Source organism: Girardinichthys multiradiatus, chromosome 14 (genome assembly GCF_021462225.1).
Source record: "Girardinichthys multiradiatus isolate DD_20200921_A chromosome 14, DD_fGirMul_XY1, whole genome shotgun sequence".
NCBI lineage: Eukaryota > Metazoa > Chordata > Actinopteri > Cyprinodontiformes > Goodeidae > Girardinichthys > Girardinichthys multiradiatus.
The window spans coordinates 30,786,966-30,806,095 of record NC_061807.1 but is presented as its reverse complement, the minus strand read 5'-3'; the positions used below and the strand labels follow the sequence as shown (position 1 = coordinate 30,806,095).

The following is a 19,130-nucleotide window of genomic DNA, read 5'->3' as shown; positions in this document are numbered from 1 at the left end:
AACTGTAATGCGAAAATCTGAGATATTTTAAACCATGAATGAATCATTTTAATAGGTAGTTTATTTCCCATTTCACAGCCAGTAACTGAAAGTACTGGAAGGAAGTAATGAAAAGGCAATAATATGCAAACATGGTAACACAAACAGATGAAACGTTTGCATTGTGTAGCGGGCACTTCATATACAGAGGGTATACGTCCAGGGTTTTATTTACAATAAATATTTAGCAATGGCTCACAGTTAAATATTAATTGGATTCACTTAACATCAGTGTTAATATATTTCTTTTTTGGTTGATCCTCTACAAAATCCTATTTTAATTCATTGAACGCAAAATAAAAGAATCACAGAAGCATAAATACAACATTCTGAACAGAAAACTGTTAAGATGCATATTATTTTGCTTTTTTTTTACACAATGTCACATGTTTCAGCGTTTAAGCCTTAGAAATATGAGGCAAAATTCGAAATATATCAAACTACTATGTATATTTTACCTGTAGCCAAACAAGCAGATGAGAAATATTCCTTAATGCTCAAGAGCTTTTTCAACCATTCATTAATTTGTGTAAACTTTAAAGTAATTAAATTTGCTATGACTTACATAAACATTTAAAATAAGATGTCCATAAATAACACCTTTTGTTTACCCCTCAGTCTGTAGCTTTGGATATATTTTTTAGATTTTATAAACTCCAGAAATTCTCCTGTTAAATTGTAACTTTCATCAGACAAACTGTCCTGCCATCATTTCTTCCACACAGGGATGCGGGTCTGTCTCGGAGCCACGCCGCTGGGACAGATTTGGTACGGTGAACTGGTTTGAACACACTCAGTCTTTCGCTTCAGGCACACAAAACAGAAGGTTGTGCGACAGCGAGGGCACGTAACATTTTTACAGTACTTTTGGTTGTGTTCCACCTTCATGCCACATACAGGACAGGCTCGGACTGAGGGACAGCTGGTAACGCCCTCCACCTCAGGCAGGCTGATGTATTTACAGGTCTGCAGCAGCTGTAGGTCCCTGTTGATGCAGCCGTCATTGTTGCAGCGATCTGATCGAGGACCCGGGCCCTTCCATTTCTTTTGGCATTGCCAGCAGAACAAGTAGGTATTTTTCTGGTCAGCTGAACAAATGACGCACTCCACGCACAGATTGGACAGATCCTTCCTCTCCACGCTGGTTTTACATTTTGGACACTGATGAGAAAAGCAGAAAGGTCCAATCGCTAAGTTTCAGTGTTTGGTTTAGTTTAAAAAAGGAAAGTTTAAAAAGAGGCCCGGATCATTTGACGACTCACCGACTGAACCTCACAGTATTCTGAAACAGACAGGTTGGCCATCTGCTGCTCAAAATCCGCAATTTCATCAACGGTCAGATCAGCCAGTCTGCGCACCTCCTGGTACGACCACAGTCTATTGCACAGTTTGGTGCCCTCCACCACCGCAGGACATCTGAATTTACAAATTCCCTTAAAAATAAAACATAGTTAATTTGGACCCACAGAACCAAACTTTATTGAAGGCCAGAGGCAGACTTTGTCATACCGGTGCCCAAAGTTAAAAGCAATAATTTTGCCCTTTTTTTGCTGCTTAATCCTTATTTAACTCAACCCTTATTGTGGCTGATGAATTAATGTCTTTCTAACCATTAAAAACATTTATAATCCTGGTTCACTTCAACTATAGATGTGGGTGGAAATAAAAGATACTGTATTAATTAAAAGCAACAAATTTTAAGATTTGTTAGACAAGGTTTCTATGCAATTTATAATGCAAGAATTCCAACCCTAGAAGTAAATTAGGACAACTAAGCTTAAGATATCTAAAATCTTTAAAGTTTGAGTAGCTGTTTGTATTTGTACTGGTTAGACTGTATATGTATGCAGATATTCAATAGTTCCTAAACATCCTTAATATTTTCAGACATCCTCAAAGCTCATTCTTCCAAGAACAACTCACTTCACTTTTCACCCTTTATGTGAGCTGAACTACTATTGATTCTACCTAAAAACTTATTTTCATTTTTTATTTTGAAAAGTTAATTTCTCTTTTTGCAGATGCTTGTAAGTATATTGTTGCATGTTGCTACTCCAGTTGTATTATCATTTGAGAACTGGACATCACTAATGACTTTTTTTTATCCATTACAAGTTTAGGATATTCAGAATTATATAAAAGATATATTGGATGGGAATCTATTTCAGATTTTTAATATAAACATATAACTGATTGGATTACATGTATCTTGAAAGGTGAGCTTCTCAATGTTTCTCCTAAAATGAATCCCGTGCTTTGAGTTTATTTTAGAGGCCCCAGTTATCGTGAAGCCCCAGACGACTACGTAGCTTTGCCTAATGGTTAAGTCCATCTGTGGTCAAAGAACCAAGGTTTTCTTTTTAAGTATGCATGAGTTGTGTTAAACATACCTCGTCCAGCTGGCTGCGACACCACTGTGTCAGGGAATCAGGAGTGACCGCATGACCGCAGGACATCTCAGCTCTGAGAGAGTTATAATCGGAGGCTGAGGAGATTAAAGAATCATGCATTAGATATCCAGTGATGGTTATTATTCATCCAAATTAAATAATAGGCTATTTGGGGCTCCTCCAAGCACCATCAATGACCACAGCTTAGCTAATAACCCCTTGATATCATCAGTGTTCAAATATTTCTGTGTTTTTCCTTACGTCTTTAGTTTAGGTGACAGTACTGTGTAGAAAGATAAAAACAGCTAGACTAATACTAACATTTAACTCAGAAATCTTTAGTCTCAATAAACTCTTGACAACACAAAGGTCATGTGTTTCATTTGCTGTATGTGTTACTGTCATGGTGCCCAGGGCTCTATTTAAAGATCATTTCTATCGCTAATAGCTCAGTTTTTAACTAGATAAATAAAGGATATATGAACACCGATTAAATTAAAATAATCAAGGATTAAACATTTTCTTTTGCAAAGCCGATTGAGATGTTTTACTTTTTGCATTTTCATGGATTATGTGATGATTGTAGTGCTCTAGGTGGGGGCTCCTATTGGTCTTGGGGCCCTAAGCAGCTGCATAGTTTGCCTAGGCCTTGGACCAGTTTTGCATGTCATGTTGCCTTTTTGCTGAGTCACAGAAAAAGAAAATTAATCTTACACACTGGATCCAAATCATCTTCCCTGTTAACAAACTTCAGAGTTTTGTCAAGTGGATCGTATCTCTTCTCTGCAAAGTCCTGCCCCTGAATGTTCATTGTTGGTTCTGAGGAACAAAACAGTGTAATCAGAAGAATAAAAAAATTACATGATTTATCCTGTTACACATATAGCATGTTATCTGTTGAGAAAAATAAACAAAAAAACAAACAAATTTGTTAAGTTTTTTTGTTGATTTGTGCAAATTTAACTGCGTTCCCAAAGGTTTTAAAACACCCCCTCTACCTCTTTTAATTCGGGTTAATATAATTACGCTAGTTGCCTGTCAGTAGTCATAATGTTATGACTGATTTGGTGAGGGATGGACAAGAGAGCAAAAACCCCGGAAACCATCAGACAGAAAATAAATGAGACAAATCCACATCAAAAGTTGTTTTAGCAGCACGTCACACATTTAAAACATATTTTCTTAGTATTTTAATCTCTGGATGTGTTTTCAAATGCAGCCTTCATGTTTTTCACACGCATATGATGAAAAGAAATCTAAGCAGTACCTGCGTTTAACATCCACAAGACTTTATGAGTTTAAAACATGTTTAAAAGGCCCATAACTTCTCTACATTAAGCCAAGGACTTTCCTGGTCTAAACAAGTTAGAACAAGAACACAGGGAATGCTGAAATGATTTTTATGCAGCTGAAAATAAAGGCTTCCAGGGTTGTGAGTTACCAGTGAATCAGTGAGCAATTATCTATCAATACTTAGAAAATAAGATGAAACTGGTTTTGGGTATTTCTTGAATCATTAATCACATATTCTAAAGCGGTGGTTTCATTTACATAAACCATTAAACATGCAAGAAATAGAATATTTTATGCTGGCACTTTAGCTTTCACTGAGCTACTAATTATAGCTTGAAACCCTCTGACCCGACTGACTGTAAACCAACATAAACAGATTATCAGAAACTATAAAACCTGATCACTCAGGAAATTCCCTGCTAGTTCATCCTGACACTGAATTACAGGAACAGTTTCCTAAATAGAAAAATGATTTGGGTTTTCTTAATTAGGTAAGAAAATGGTAGTAACTAAACTGATGAAAGATTTGAGGAAATAATCAGAGAACACCCTTAAAAAGACCAAAATAAGACTTTTATTTGCAGGTTGCTGCTAAAAATGACATAACATGCATCCCCTTACCAACAAGAAGTATACCTCAAGTACGTCATCAAGTATATTGAAGTATAATAAAGTATATTTCTCCAAGTGTACTTTTATTTACCAAGTGCTCTGAAACAAATATACTAGCAGTTTACTACTTCTTGGGACTAAATTAGCCCACTTTTAAGTTTATGAAAGTACACTTTGAAGTATAAGTTAGTTTACTCATGATAAACTTCAAGTCTACGTTTAGTTAAAAGTACACATTAATGTAAACTGAAAGTAAAACTAGGAGTAAACTTTGCTGTTAGTTTACTAATTAAACACTTCTAGTCCACTGTTTAGTGTATAAAAATACATTTTCAACTTCTGGTATTATAGATGTTTTTTGGTTGATGGAGTTCTGCATCACAGTCAGACATGTGGCCTAATAAAGAAAAGGTCCAACAGTGCTGTTTATTTAAAAGATGGTCAATTGTGTTTAATCACTAACTTGTTTGCACAAGTGTGCACATCAAACCCCTGGGTATTGTGCATGTACCAAACATTGCTTCGTTTTGGTTGAAGAACTGGCTGAATTGAGCAGGATTTATGTAAAGATTCACAGATAAATGTACAGAGTAATTTAATACATGAGGTTAGGAAGACTGCAAACGTATGTGCCATCTGGCCTGATTCATGATCATAGTGAAATTGGGTTTTTGCCAAATCCATATGAACGTGATTAAAAGAGCCTCTAGTAGCCTCAGTCATTCTACCACAAATCAAGTGTTCTTCTTTTGTCATTTCTCCTATTTTAATACATTGTTTGTAAATTTAAAAAAGCAGCTGTATTAGGGTAATAACTTATGATAGAGGGAAGTATGAATCAAAAATGGTCAGGTTTGGTTTCAAACAAAAAGAAAGAAATGTGTATCTATCTCTTTGTGGCTTAATAACACTGTACATGACATGTTCACCTGCACCATTACTCACTCTTAAGATATTCATACCTGTTGCCATAAACGTACAAGACAGGATTTAAAAACAGGATATAAATATTGCAGGATACCACAAAGAAACCAGAGTATGTGAAAATGTACTATTAATGTACTACTACTTATGTATATCAGTCAAATTTTTACATAAGTAAAGGCTAAATATACTTAGGTTGTAAGTATATGTTTTAGTATAAGCCAAGTATAGGTAACAGAAACTTTAAGAATATCTCTGATAAGAACAAACTGAATATACTCTCGTTTAAAATTTGTATACTTGAAGCATACTTGCATATACTTCTTTTTGGTAAGGGTTGTTCAGCGCTGATCGGCTATAATTTATCTTTGGAGGATGTTGCCAAAACATGAACAAGATATTAAGTGGAAATGTACGTTTTTCTCACCTGCTGGTCCAGTTTGTAGTTCTAACAACTTCCCCTTTAAGTCTTTGTCAAAACCCGGAAGTAGAACAGCGACTCTAAAAACTTAGTTCTAGAGAGGTATTCCACCCAGATTTAAAGGTTTTCAGTTATGTTTCTGGTGTCTGTATAGCAGCTGATGGTTCGGTTTGTGTCTGCCTCGCCTCTTCCTTCCTAACTGGTACCGAAAGTGAAAGACAGCAGCGGTTATAATGATCAGATAGGCTGGCTGCTGCTCGGTGAGTATTCTCGTATTTGTAACCCTCCCATCACTTTACACACCGTTACCGACTGTTATCGCGGCTGTTATGGGAGCAGTAAGGAGTTGTTTGCAGCAGGCAGTTTGTGATAAACTTTTTATCGTTTCTTGGTGATTTAAATTGGTGTATAAAGTCAACCTGTTGGAGGAATAATGGAGGAGAAGCTGCGTGTGTTTCCATAACACCCCCAAAACTCCACTGCTGCGTTCACTGACCGCCAATCTGTGCTAACATGCAAAACTGGCTGGTTTACACTAGAAATACCCCAAATATTTCACCGAATGAAGGCATCAATCGTGTTTTATGACGCTGTGGTTTAGTGTAATATGACGCATGTTACCGTTTTAGGCGGGATAATGAAGATGGTTGTTATTGATCGAGCGATCATTGTTTATCAAAGGCCGATTTCTAAAAATCAGGGCCAGATTAGGAAGCTTATTTGTTCATTGTTTTTTTTTTTTTTTTTATCCCTTGATTCAATCAAGTATAACATTATGACCTATTTTCTGATAGTTAAAAAATGCCTCTAGTTTGTCGTGACCATAGTGTATGCCATAGTTTCTGAAAGTTCACCTTTAGTGTTTCCAAATATTCTAAAAAAAAAAAAAAAATCATATTTTATACTTTAATAAAAGTTAATAGTAAGGTTAATTTAACTTTTGGGATGAAAAGATCATATATGTTGCAACACATTAGCCAGAAGTAACTTACTGTAAGGGATTTATTTAAATGATTTTATGGACATAGCACAACTTTAATAACATTGATTCTTATTGTTTGGATCTTAACTAAGCAAATACCTTTAAAAAAAGGAAAAAAGACACGTAACCTTTTTCCTCACCGTCTCACATTTAATCAGACTAATTGTTTCCTGTATTAGATCTGTTAGGATCACCAGATTTTTTATTTACTGAAAGCCAGAATAAATATATATTTATATATTACTTTTTGAAATCAAGATTACATACTGGGATTACTATGTCTTCAACCTGTGGAAGCCCAGATGATGACGCATAATTAGCTTCTGATTATTTCACAGCATTTACAACATCTGAGTTCAATGCAGTCAAACCTCTGGATGTTTTTAAGACACACTGCTTACTGCTGTTATGTCTTGGAAAAATAAAAATAAATTAGCCAAGATATTTAGAATTGCATTGTGAACCTCCACAAGTCTGGTTCATCCTTGGGTACGATCTCCAGGTCCCTGAAGGTGCCACATTAACACAGTTATACTGAAGTATAAATAGCATGGGAATGTGGTGCCATCATATCGTTCAGGAGGAGACAGGCTCTGTGTTCCAGAGATCAATGTGTTTAGGTGTGAAATGTGCGAATCAATCCCAGACTAGCAGAAGACCCTGTGAAGATGCTAGCTGAAGCTGGTAAGATTGTGTTGTTATCCACAGTGAAACAAGTCCTGTACAGACCCGGACTGAAAAGCCTCTGAAGAAGAAGAGGGCATTACTCAAATCAGAACATAAAAAGCCAGATTACAATTGCACATGCACGTAGAGACAAGGACCTTATTTCTTAGAGATATGTCCTGTAGTCTGATTAAACTAATATTGAAATGTTTGGTCATAATGGTGATTGTAACATTTGGAGGAAAAAGGAGGGAGTTTGTAAGCCTGAGAAAGTCATCCGACCTGTGAAGTACGGGGGTGGCAGCATCATGTTGTGGGGCTGTTTTTTTGCAGGGGCACTGGTACACTTCGCAAAATAGATGGCATCATGAGGAAAGAGCATAATGTGACAATATTGAAGCAACATCTCAGGACTTTAGCCTGGAAGTTAAAGCTTGGCCGCAGATGTGTCTCCCAAATGAGCAAGGACCCCAAGAATAACATAGAATAACATTAAATAGAAAATGTTTGGTCAGAACTGACCCTGTGTTAGCAGGGTGGCTTACAAACCGGACCCAGTTACAGCAGTTCTGTCGGGACTGAATAGGACAAAATACTGGAAAACTATTGTGATGAGCTTGTGGAGGGATGCCTAAAAAATGTCAGCAACTCATAATTAGAAATATGTTTTCCACACATCCTGTTGCTCCCTGCTTCTACGGTCATGTTTACAAAATATTAACCTAAACATATAAAACCCTGACTTTCTGTGCACGATTTTTACTTGGTTTTCTAAATGATTTTTCTTGACCTGCAAAATAGTTTTATTTTAAAATCTGTTTTGATTTTTTTTTTTTTTTTGTCTTAATAGGATGAACCCATACATGTAAAACAAACTTTCAAATGCAAGATGTCAAAACCTCAATGTGAAATCCAGAAACATGAATCGCTACACTGTAATGAATCTCAGAGAGAAACTGGAGAACTTGTCTATCTCAGGTAGGTGAGGTGCAGTACGTTAAAACCACGTGGAGGGATTCAGCTCATGTGTAAAATAGTCTGACTGTTGTTTTCTTTCTGTTGTGTTTTTAGATTATCAGGGCCTGAAGAGTCCTGGTCTGACCTGCTATCTGAACAGCGTCCTGCAGGTGCTTTTCATGACTGAAGACTTTCGCGAAGCCGTGAAAAGGTTTGGGAACCTCAGCTCTGTATTTTAAGAGAAAGTAAATCAAAATCCTTCAAAGGACTTTTACTAATCTTGATTATTAGTCCTGAAAACCGGTTTGCAGCATGGCATGTTGTGTGCTCTTCAGAGTGTCTTTTACCAGAGATCCACTCACTTGTTATTGTAGGCGTTAGTCAGAAAAAAAATGCATTTATGAACATTTAGTTAAAACAGTGTGATGAATAATAAGCCACTGGATGCTGTAAACCATATGATCTGTTTAACACATCATAAAAAAGGCAAAAATTGTTAAATGAATGAACAGTGAAGATTAAATGCAACAAATATTTAGGATTCAAGATTGAAGCAGTTGACACGAGTTAGTTTTACCTTTAAGTTATAATATTGTCTTTATTTCTCTCCCAACTGGTGTAGAAATTGCAGTGAAAAGCCAACATCCATTGATGCCCATCTGGGGAATCTGTTCTCTATGTTGGAGAGAGAAATGGCCCAAACACACAACATCGTAATAAAACTGGGCATCAAAGACGGTAGGGTCGGATTCAGAAGGCGTCACAAAGAGAAGAAGTTAGCCTCTAAGTCCTAAGATATTAAACTTTTTTCTTTCACTCACTCATGATTTTAGTTTATGAGCAACGTGATGCTGCTGAGTACTTTGAGAAGATCCTCTGTCGGACCAGTCCAGAGGCCTCGAAGGTAGAAACACGTTTTTTACACTTGTATTTATTTAGTATCAGGAATGTACTGGGAGACTGCAGAGGGTGGCCGACGCAACTTGCAGCGTGCTGGTGTTTAGGTCAGAGGTTACCAGTATTTTTACAAAAGAAAAATTACACAAATACATTACTGAGGTATTCTGATCTTTTTTCTAAGTATGTATGCAATAAAATAAAATAATTCTGTGAAATTTTAAGTTTGGGATTAAAATAAGTGACCTAATTTGGATAATTGCTGTTTTTTGTAGTGTTAAAGTAAAAGTTTGAGCAGTTTTACAGCAGCTTTGAAAATGCATCCCTCTGACAATACTTGTTTTTTTTTGAGCTCATACAGATTCATTTCAAAAGTTTAAATGTGACATTTATCCTGCACAGCTCAAGGGAGAAACACATTTTTAGAAGAAAACACAAATAAAAAGCTGCAGTTACCCTGTTGCATAAATGTGCACACCCTTAAACTGATACTTTCTTAAAGCGCCTTTCGATTTTATTTCAGCATCTATCCTCCCATTATTTGTAGTGAATCTGGTTAAACTTAAGTAAAATTCGGCTGTCTTTGTTGGATTTTCCTGACATATGCTCATGTGCACCCTTTAACTAAAACCACAGTTTGCAGAGAGGTTACAAAGTATCAAAAGTATCGGGTCAAAACACAAGACAGAAAGCGGTCAAGGAGGCTGCTGAGAGCAACACTGAAGGAGCTGTAGGAATTTCTGCTCACTACTGGTTGTGCTCTACATGTGACACCAGTCTCCTCTACTGCATTCGCTGTATAACTAGACTAAGCAGGAGGGTTGAGAGAAAGAAAGAAAACATCTATATCATGCTAAAATCTCCTAAAACCTTGCGAGACATCAGGTTATGGTCTGATGAACGTTCAGGTCACACTTCATATGTGACCCGAACATAAACGCATGTCACCGTAAAAACATCATACCCACAGTAAAACATGGTGGTGGCAGCATAATGATGTGGGGTGGCTGTTCTTTAGATGGAGCTGGGAGTTTTTCATGGCGGATGAGCTTATGAACAGCTGTGGTGCAAAACCTTTAGGTTTCTGCAAAAGAATGATTTTCAGAATCAAAGTCAGCTGATTTTTGCCACTTTCTTTCTGTTCTTCCCTTCTAACAGATTTGTTTTCTTTACAGTTGAATTGCACAGGATATATGTCACATATTATGTGCTTAAGGCTTTTATGTTATTAGCATGGTCTCACTGTTTTACAGCACAACAACCTGGCATTTTAACAGTGGTGTGTAGAGAGAACATCTATATGTGGCTGCAACTTATTGCAAATATTTGCCATTGGCTTAATCTTTAATATTAACTTGATTTAACTTCTGTGTAAATAAATCATAAATCCTCTCCAGAAAAACAGATGTTGTTTGCATGATTTTATATGGAAAATCTCTCAAAGTTGGACAGAGAAACGAGGCTGAAGTGCCTCGCTACCATTCATGAACAGCAAAGTACGGCAGCAGTGGCTTCAATCGACTTCTAATCAGCTGCTCTGATGTTCAGACGTTCCTCCCTCACATCTTTAGCTTTAAAACATTCTTTCTGACCTAAGAAAATCTTATTTTTAATTAAATAAAAGTCATAACCTCTGAGCATTTGACGTTTAAATGTCCTAAAGTACGTTCTTTTAAATTCCTAAAGTGTCATAAAATCACCAGTACCTGCCTTCTTCTGTCAAGATATTCAAAGGCGAGCTGAATCATAAATCCACATGCCTCAAGTGCAACGAGACGGATGATTCAAAAAACTTGTTCTGGGTTCTACCGCTGTCAATGGGAGATCCAAAGTCTAGCACCTACAGTGTGGTACTGCACTTTTTTACCCAGAATATGATTTACTGCTTGTGTTTTATTCATATTTAGAAGCAAAAGAATCTGAAGGTTTAACCAGTCTTCTCTGTTTCCAGAGACAAGGATTAGACAGTTTCTTAAAGGTACAAACAGTCTGCGAGGACAACCAGATGTTCTGCACCAGATGCAACGAAAAGCAGGACGCTAAGACTGTAAGTCACGTTTTGTTTGGTAATATTCTGTTTGCAAATGGTAGCCGTCTCCTCTACATGCAGCTGTTTTGATCCCACAACCCAGGAATATGAGATGACACATCCTCCAGATGTTCTGGCGCTGCTGCTGAAGAGGTTCTCCTTTGATTATCAGCAGAACTGCTACGTCAAGCTGCAGTGCAAAGCTAAAGTGGTCCAGACTTTAGAAATTAAGGTATTTACCAGCACACACCTATGAAAACAGTTTTAGCTTCTTTCTAACTTTATACCTTTTTACTCTTCAGAACTGCAGGTACCGCCTCTACGCTGTAGTCCATCACTATGGAGATCTGATGGGAGGCCATTACACCGCAGACATCCAATCTTTTGAAACTGGGAACTGGTACTGCTTCAATGACAACACTGTTAAAAGTGTAAGACCAGTGTTTAATGTTCATACATAGTTGAACGTCTGACACCATGAAGAGTGAAGGTTAAATAACTTCATATTTTCACTCCTTTAGGTCCATAAACTTTATTCTAAATCTGAACATAAGTCAATAAGGTAAATATACTTCAACACAACAACGATGAGTATTTTTGATGCCATCGACTGATACTTTCAGTGAAAACTCACCGTGCTCCTGGTTTTTAACCATGTTGTTGTTTCTACACCTCATTCCATTCAAACAGCTCAACGACAGCTTATCTCCTCATGTACAAAATGGGTGAGTTTACAAATATTTTGTTTGCAAACAACTACTAAAATTATACAACACCGATTCCAGTGAAGTTGGGATGTTGTGTAAAACGTAAATGAAAACAGCATCCAGTGATTTGCAATCTCTGTTCAACCTTTATGCAACTGAATACACCACAAAGACAAGGTATTTAATGTTTAAACTGATAAACTTTAGTGTTTTTTTTAAATATTCACTCATTTTATATTTGATGCTTGGAACACGTTCCCAAAAAGTTGGGATAGGGTCATGTTTACCACTGAGTTACGTCACCTTTCCGTTTCAGAACACTCAGTAAGCGTTTGGGAATTGAGGAAACTGATTGCTGAAGCTTTGTAGGTGAAAACCTTTCCCATTCTTGCAACTTCAGTTGCTCAATAGTTCGGCGTCTCCGTTGTGGCATTTTGATCTTCGTAATGCTTCACACATTTTCTTTGGGAGACAGGTCTGGACTGCGGGCAGGTCAGTCTAGTACCAGCACCCTTTTAAGCTGTTGTAACACGTGCAGAATGTGGCCTGGCTTTGTCTTGCTGAAATAAGCAGGACGTCCCTGAAAACGTCCTGCTTGAACCGCCACCTTAATGTGGTGGAGGGGTTTGAGTGCTCAAATGATCCTAGAGGTTATGTTGTCTGGGGCCTAAATGCCCCTGGTAGGGTCTCCCATGGCAAACAGGCTCTAGGTGATGTGTCAGACAAAGAGTGGTTCAAGAATCCCTCATGAGGACCAAAATATCGAGGCACGTGATGTCGCCCGGTACGGCGGAGCCAGGGTCCCACCCTGGAGCCAGGCCTGGGGTCAGGACTTGTCGGAGAGCGCCTGGTGGCCGGGTTGCTCCTCGCGGGACCCGGCCGGGCCAAGCCCGAACGAGAGAAGCGAGGCCATCTCTCAGTGGACCCACCACCTGCAGGGGGAACCGTGAGGGACCGGTGCAAAGAGGATTGGGTGGCGGACAAAGGTGGAGACCTCAGCGGCCCGATCCCCGGATGCTTAGGCTGGCTCTAGGGACGTGAAATGTCACCTTGCTGGAGGGGAAGGAGCCTGAGCTTGTGCGGGAGGTCGAGAGATATCGACTAGAAATAGTCGGGCTCGCCTCCACGCACAGCGTGGGCTCTGGAACCCATCTCCTTGAGAGGGACTGGACTCTCTTCTACTCTGGAGTGGCCCACGGGGAGAGGCGGCGGGCTGGTGTGGGTTTGCTTGTTGCCCCCCAGCTCAGCCGTCTCGTGTTGGGGTTTACCCCAGTGGATGAGAGGGTCGGGTTTGGGAGAGGTCTCTGACTATCATTTCAGCCTACGGGCCGAGTGGTAGTGCGGAGTACCCAGCCTTCTTGGTGTCCCTGTCGGGGGTGCTGGATAGTGCCCCTCCCGGGGACTCCGTTATTCTGCTGGGGGACTTCAACGCCCACGTGGGGAACGACAGTGACACCTGGAGGGGCGTGATCGGGAGGAATGGCCTCCCCGATCTGAATCCGAGTGGTGTTTTGTTATTGGACTTCTGTGCTAGTCACGGATTGTCCATAATGAACACCATGTTCAAACATAAGGGTGTCCATCAGTGCACTTGGCACCAGGACACCCTAGGCAGGAGGTCGATGATCGACTTTGTTGTCGTATCATCAGACCTTCGGCCGCATGTTTTGGACACTCGGGTGAAGAGAGGGGCTGAGCTGTCCACTGATCACCACCTGGTGGTGAGTTGGATCCGCTGGAGGAGGAGAAAGCCGGACAGACTTGGCAGGCCCAAGCGCATAGTGAGGGTCTGCTGGGAACGCCTGGCAGAGCCCTCGGCCAGGGATTTATTCAACTCCCACCTCCGGGAGAGCTTCGACCAGATCCCGGGGGATGTTGGAGACATAGAGTCCAAGTGGACCATGTTCTCCGCATCTATTGTCGATGCTGCTGCCCGTAGCTGCGGCCGTAAGGTCTGCGGTGCCTGTCGCGGCGGCAATCCCAGAACCCGGTGGTGGACACCGGCAGTAAGGGATGCTGTCAAGCTGAAGAAGGAGTCCTATCGGCTGTGGTTGGCTTGTGGGACTCCTGAGGCGGCTGACGGGTACCGTGAGGCGAAGCGTGCTGTGGCCCGGGCTGTGGCAGAGGCAAAAACTCGGGCCTGGGAGGAGTTCGGTGAGGCCATGGAGAAGGACTACCGGTTGGCCTCGAAGCGATTCTGGCAAACCGTCCGGCGCCTCAGGAGGGGGAAGCAGTGCTTCGCCAACACTGTTTATAGTGGGGGAGGGAGACTGCTGACCTCGACTGAGGACATTATCGGGCGGTGGAAGGAGTACTTCGAGGATCTCCTCAATCCTGCCATCCCGCATTCCCTGGTGGAAACAGAGGCTGGGCACTCAGGGTTGGACTCTTTCATCACCCAGGCTGAAGTCACCGAGGTGGTTAAAAAGCTGGATGAGATCCGCCTTGAGTACCTCAAGTCTCTGGATGTTGTAGGGCTGTCATGGTTGACACGCCTCTTCAACATTGCGTGGCGGTCGGGGACAGTGCCTCTGGACTGGCAGACTGGGGTGGTGGTCCCCCTTCATAAGAAGGGGGACCGGAGGGTGTGTTCCAACTACAGGGGATGACACTCCTCAGCCTACCTGGTAAGGCCTATGCCAGGGTATTGGAGAGGAGAGTCCGGCCAACAGTCGAACCTCGGCTTCAGGAGGACCAGTGTGGTTTTCGTCCCGGCCGTGGATCACTGGACCAGCTCTATACCCTCTACAGGATGCTCGAGGGTTCATGGGAGTTTGCCCAACCGGTTCACATGTGTTTTGTGGACCTGGAGAAGGCATCCCTCGTGATGCCCTGTGAGGGGTGCTCCAGGAGTATGGAATCGGGGGCCCTTTATTAGGGGCCATCCGGTCCCTGTACGAGCGGAGCAGGAGTTTGGTTCGCATTGCCGGCACTAAGTCGGACCTGTTCCCGGTGCATGTTGGACTCCGGCAGGGCTGCCTTTGTCACCGGTCCTGTTCATAACTTTTATAGACAGGATTTCTAGACGCAGCCAAGGGCCGGAGGGGGTCTGGACCAGTGGATTTCATCTCTTTTTTTTGCAGATGACGTGGTCCTGCTGGCCCCCCCTAGCCAAGGCCTACAGCATGCGCTGTGGCGGTTCGCGGCCGAGTGTGAAGCGTCTGGGATGAGGATCAGCTCCTCCAAGTCCAAGGCCATGGTTCTCGACAGGAAAAGGGTGGCTTGTCCTCTTCAGGTTGGAGGGGAGTTCCTGCCTCAAGTGGAGGAGTTTAAGTATCTCGGGGTCTTGTTCACAAGTGAGGGAAGAATGGAGCGGGAGATTGACAGACGGATCGGTGCGGCTGCCACAGTAATGGGGGCACTGTGCCGGTCCGTTGTGGTGAAGAGAGAGCCGAGCCGAAAAGCAAAGCTCTCGATTTACCGGTCGGTCTACGTTCCTACCCTCACCTATGGCCATGAACTTTGGGTCATGACCGAAAGAACGAGATCCCGGATACAAGCGGCGGAAATGAGCTTCCTCCGTAGGGTGGCCGGGCACTCCCTTAGAGATAGGGTGAGGAGCTCGGCCATCCAGGAGGGGCTCGGAGTAGAGCCACTGCTCCTCCACATCGAGAGGAGCCAGTTGAGGTGGCTTGGGCATCTATACCGGAGGCCTCCTGGACGCCTTCCTCGGGAGGTGTTCCAGGCACGTCCCTCCGGGAGGAGGCCCAGGGGACGGCCCAGGACACGTCGGAGGGACTATGTCTCTCGGCTGGCCTGGGAACGCCTTGGGCTCTCCCTGGAGGAGCTGGAGGAGGTGTCTGGAGAGAGGGACGTCTGGGCGTCTCTGCTGAGTCTGCTGCCCCCGCGACCCGGTCCTGGATAAGCGGAAGACGACGAACGAACGAAGAATAAAGATGTTTATAGAACAATAACCTTCATGTGGGAATAAACTGTAAAAACTGTGAAAATAAAATCTAAATATATTTTATATTTTAAAACTCTTGGTGGTGTACTAATATGGACTAGAAATCTGGAGATTATTAAAAACTGGCCTTTTTCCATATCTGTCTCAATGGGTACCGAGTTGATTTGGCGGAAACAAAACAATTTCGAATCAAGGATAACACCAAGTTTTAGATATTAATGAAAATCTTCAGATAATGATACACAATTGAATTAATTTATATTCAATGTTTGAGCATTTCTCAAGTTTATCTTGAAAATTCATGAAGATATCTAATGACAAAAAAGATTTAAAAAAAAGATTTGTCAAGGCTTAAGTACAATAATGTGTCTATTATTGGGCATGATTAATACCAAATAGGAATATAATATTCATGTAATGAAAAACATGCTGTTTTAATGTACACCTAAAGCCAATATTGTCCCCTTCTGGTCATTCTAAACAATGCATCTAAACAATGCAGCCTCTTCTAGCATTACTTTTACTAAACTCGTATGAGAAAAATTATATTTATATTTTTTCATACAGAAAAAAACAAGTCACAATACATTAGCCAACAGAGCACTTTAAGATTGTTACAACATTATAAGGCCTTAAGCAGAAATTACACACAGATGATAGGGCTGTTATCTAAAACTCCACTTTTTTGAAGGGCTGCACTTCTTATTAAATGTCACTTGAATATTTATTGCTTCATTGTTATTCTACCAAAGCTTTTTTTGTTGAAATAAGAGGTCCTCTACTCTTTGTGTTTATTAATAAGTGTCCCTGTTTCTGTTCAAAGTGAGTGGACGTGACAAGAAGACTGATGGAAGTGCTCTGAAAGCTTATTGTGGTCCTTTGGATGAAACTGAAGACCGACGCAATGAGGCAGAACCAAGAGAAGATCTCATTTCTGAACATCTCCTGCAAACTGAAAGCCGCAAAGCAGAAGGCATTCCACATTTGGCCGGAGAGATAATCAGAAATGGTGTGAATTGCTCAAGCTCTTTCACAGGACGGAATAAACAACCACACCAAGTAGGAGCAACGTTTATGCCACAGGGAAGCATCAGGCTTTCAGAAGACAAGACTACAAAGGAGCGAATGTGTTATATTAACACAGAAAAATCCTCAGACTGGAAGATGCCCCAAAGATCTATCGCTCCTAATAAAGATGTAGGAGTGAATGAGCTCAGGGACCAACAGGGTAACAATGAAACAAAGACTAGAACAAACACACATCTTTGTAATCACAGTCCTCCAAGAGAAAGAATCAAGTCTGCAGGAACTACAGTTAAGTTAAATCACATGGAGGCTCCGGCTGTGGTAACAGGAGAAAGAAATGGCCGTACAATTACTGAAAAGACTTATAGCAATAATGTGGGCAACTATAATGCAAACTTACACTATATTTGCTCTCCAACTTCATCTCCCACAAGATCTTCACAGTCTTTCAGAACAGCAGCTGAACCCAGTGGCTCACCAGCTGTTTGGACAACATCACAGAGCTTCAAGGGGAAACATAGACCAAAAATCTTAGAAAGCAAAAGAACCTTGAGCTCAAGCAACGAGAACAAAGTAAAACCTTCTGACCCCAACATAATAAAACAACACTGGAGATGAAGGAACTCATTTTTATTTATGATCTGATTTTTTTTTTATTTGTCTTTGAAAAAAACATAGTTTTGTATTTTTATTCTCCAAGAAACAATTGAAAATGTCAACAGTCTTTGTGCTGCTGTTAAATGTGAGCACTCAGTTCTGACGTTTGATTGTCCTGCTTTGTTTATTTACCATTTTTAATGGTGACATCCTGGTTTATTCTGATGAATTCATCCAAACAGGTTTTAAGAAGATTTATTCATGCAGGAGGTATAACTTCCTGGAAAAGAACCCTAAACCTATTTTTTGAAAACCAGTTTATGGTTTACTACAAAGACTATAAGCATACAGTACATGAACTGTGCTGACTTTATTCTACCACTGCATCCTACCCACAGATCTAATCCAGCAATGTGATTTATTTGGTTTGAAGCGTTATCTTGGCGCAGCTCGAGAACTTCTGTGTGATACTTTTAGTGCTGATAATTCTCCAGATGTTTAAACCTTTTACTGCAGACTGAAACGGTGCAGCTAATTCAATATTTGATTGCTGTTTCCTTGATGACTGAAGCTCTCATGTCTCTTCTGTAATAGAATCACTTCCAAACAACATGGATTAGGAATTTGGTCAACTTTTGATGCACATTTAACTGAAGTTGTACATTGTTATAAATAACGATCCATTTTCAAAACCCTGTACTGTGCAGCACAGACAAACAAAATCATGTATGCATGCAGTCACTGCTAAGAGCCATTAAGAGAAACCAATTAAGCTAACATGCATGTTTCAGACTAGGAGGGAGCTGGAGCACCTGGAGAAATTCCTTACGTGTCCAAGGAGAAAATGCAAACTCCATGCTGAACGATTTCAAATTAATTATCAAGGTTCCAAAATGTAAAATTCGGATTTAAAGAGACCTTTGCAGCATATTAGAGTGTAGCAGAGGACTAGAATTGAATGTAGTTCCCACTATAGGTGCAAATCTAGATAAGATGATTAGGGAAACCGTGTTTGATTTAATCACCTAGGCAATAAATACAGTGAAGTAAGAAGGCAGCCCTTGAATGCTGTAGATGGAGACAGGCCTCATGCAGCAACAGGCTAGCAAACTCACTAATATGCAGCAAAAAGAAAACATATTCCTGAACAGGGAGGACTTTACAAAGTCCTGAGTTCGGCCCTGACTCAGGAGATTCAGCTTTAAAAGGAACCGGAACCCTGCATATTTGTTCTAGGCCTGGTAAAGGTCTGCTTATGTTTGGGTTTTTGTCATATTATCTCTAATTGTCTGTTGAACCTGCTTGGTTTAAGATGATAATAAATATTCACTATTAGATACAAATACATTCTCAGATTTTCTGTATTTGATTTTGATTTCTAAGCAGTGCCAGGACCGGTGTTAAATAAGTGTGATTAGTCCTGAGAATAATCAAAGAGAAGCAATCCGGGCCACCGCAGAAGTGCGGGATCGAGGGGTAGATTTATTTTGAATCTTTAACAATACTGAGTAAAGAATGTGAATAAAAGATAGGTCATGTCAATGCAGCAGAGAAGTTCAGACATACCTGCACATATCTCACCGTAGACAAATAGCTTCACAGGCTACAAGCCAAGTTCCCAGGAAAAAACATCAAAACTAATTTAGATATTGGTTACGGATGTTGTTTAAGTGAAGAAAACTG

At 40.8% G+C, this 19,130-nt stretch overlaps 2 protein-coding genes across 2 annotated transcripts; one reads left to right on the top strand and one right to left on the bottom strand.

The window, feature by feature from the left end:
* Positions 1-23: 23 nt before the first annotated feature.
* LOC124881247 (E3 ubiquitin-protein ligase RNF19A-like) lies at positions 24-5,824 on the bottom strand. The gene is made up of 5 exons (XM_047386792.1): positions 5,686-5,824; positions 3,144-3,248; positions 2,430-2,524; positions 1,302-1,472; positions 24-1,200 (listed from the first exon to the last, which is right to left on the bottom strand). The coding sequence occupies exons 2-5, from the start codon at positions 3,238-3,240 to the stop codon at positions 748-750; spliced, it is 816 nt and encodes a 271-aa protein (XP_047242748.1). The 5' UTR covers positions 3,241-3,248; positions 5,686-5,824; the 3' UTR covers positions 24-747.
* On the top strand, positions 5,806-18,790 carry LOC124881246 (ubiquitin carboxyl-terminal hydrolase 47-like). Its single transcript, XM_047386791.1, has 12 exons — positions 5,806-5,939; positions 8,178-8,305; positions 8,399-8,495; positions 8,907-9,022; positions 9,118-9,188; positions 10,906-11,031; positions 11,133-11,228; positions 11,314-11,442; positions 11,513-11,641; positions 11,732-11,772; positions 11,901-11,935; positions 16,648-18,790. The coding sequence occupies exons 2-12, from the start codon at positions 8,248-8,250 to the stop codon at positions 17,466-17,468; spliced, it is 1,719 nt and encodes a 572-aa protein (XP_047242747.1). The 5' UTR covers positions 5,806-5,939; positions 8,178-8,247; the 3' UTR covers positions 17,469-18,790.
* The last annotated feature ends 340 nt before the right edge of the window (positions 18,791-19,130 follow it).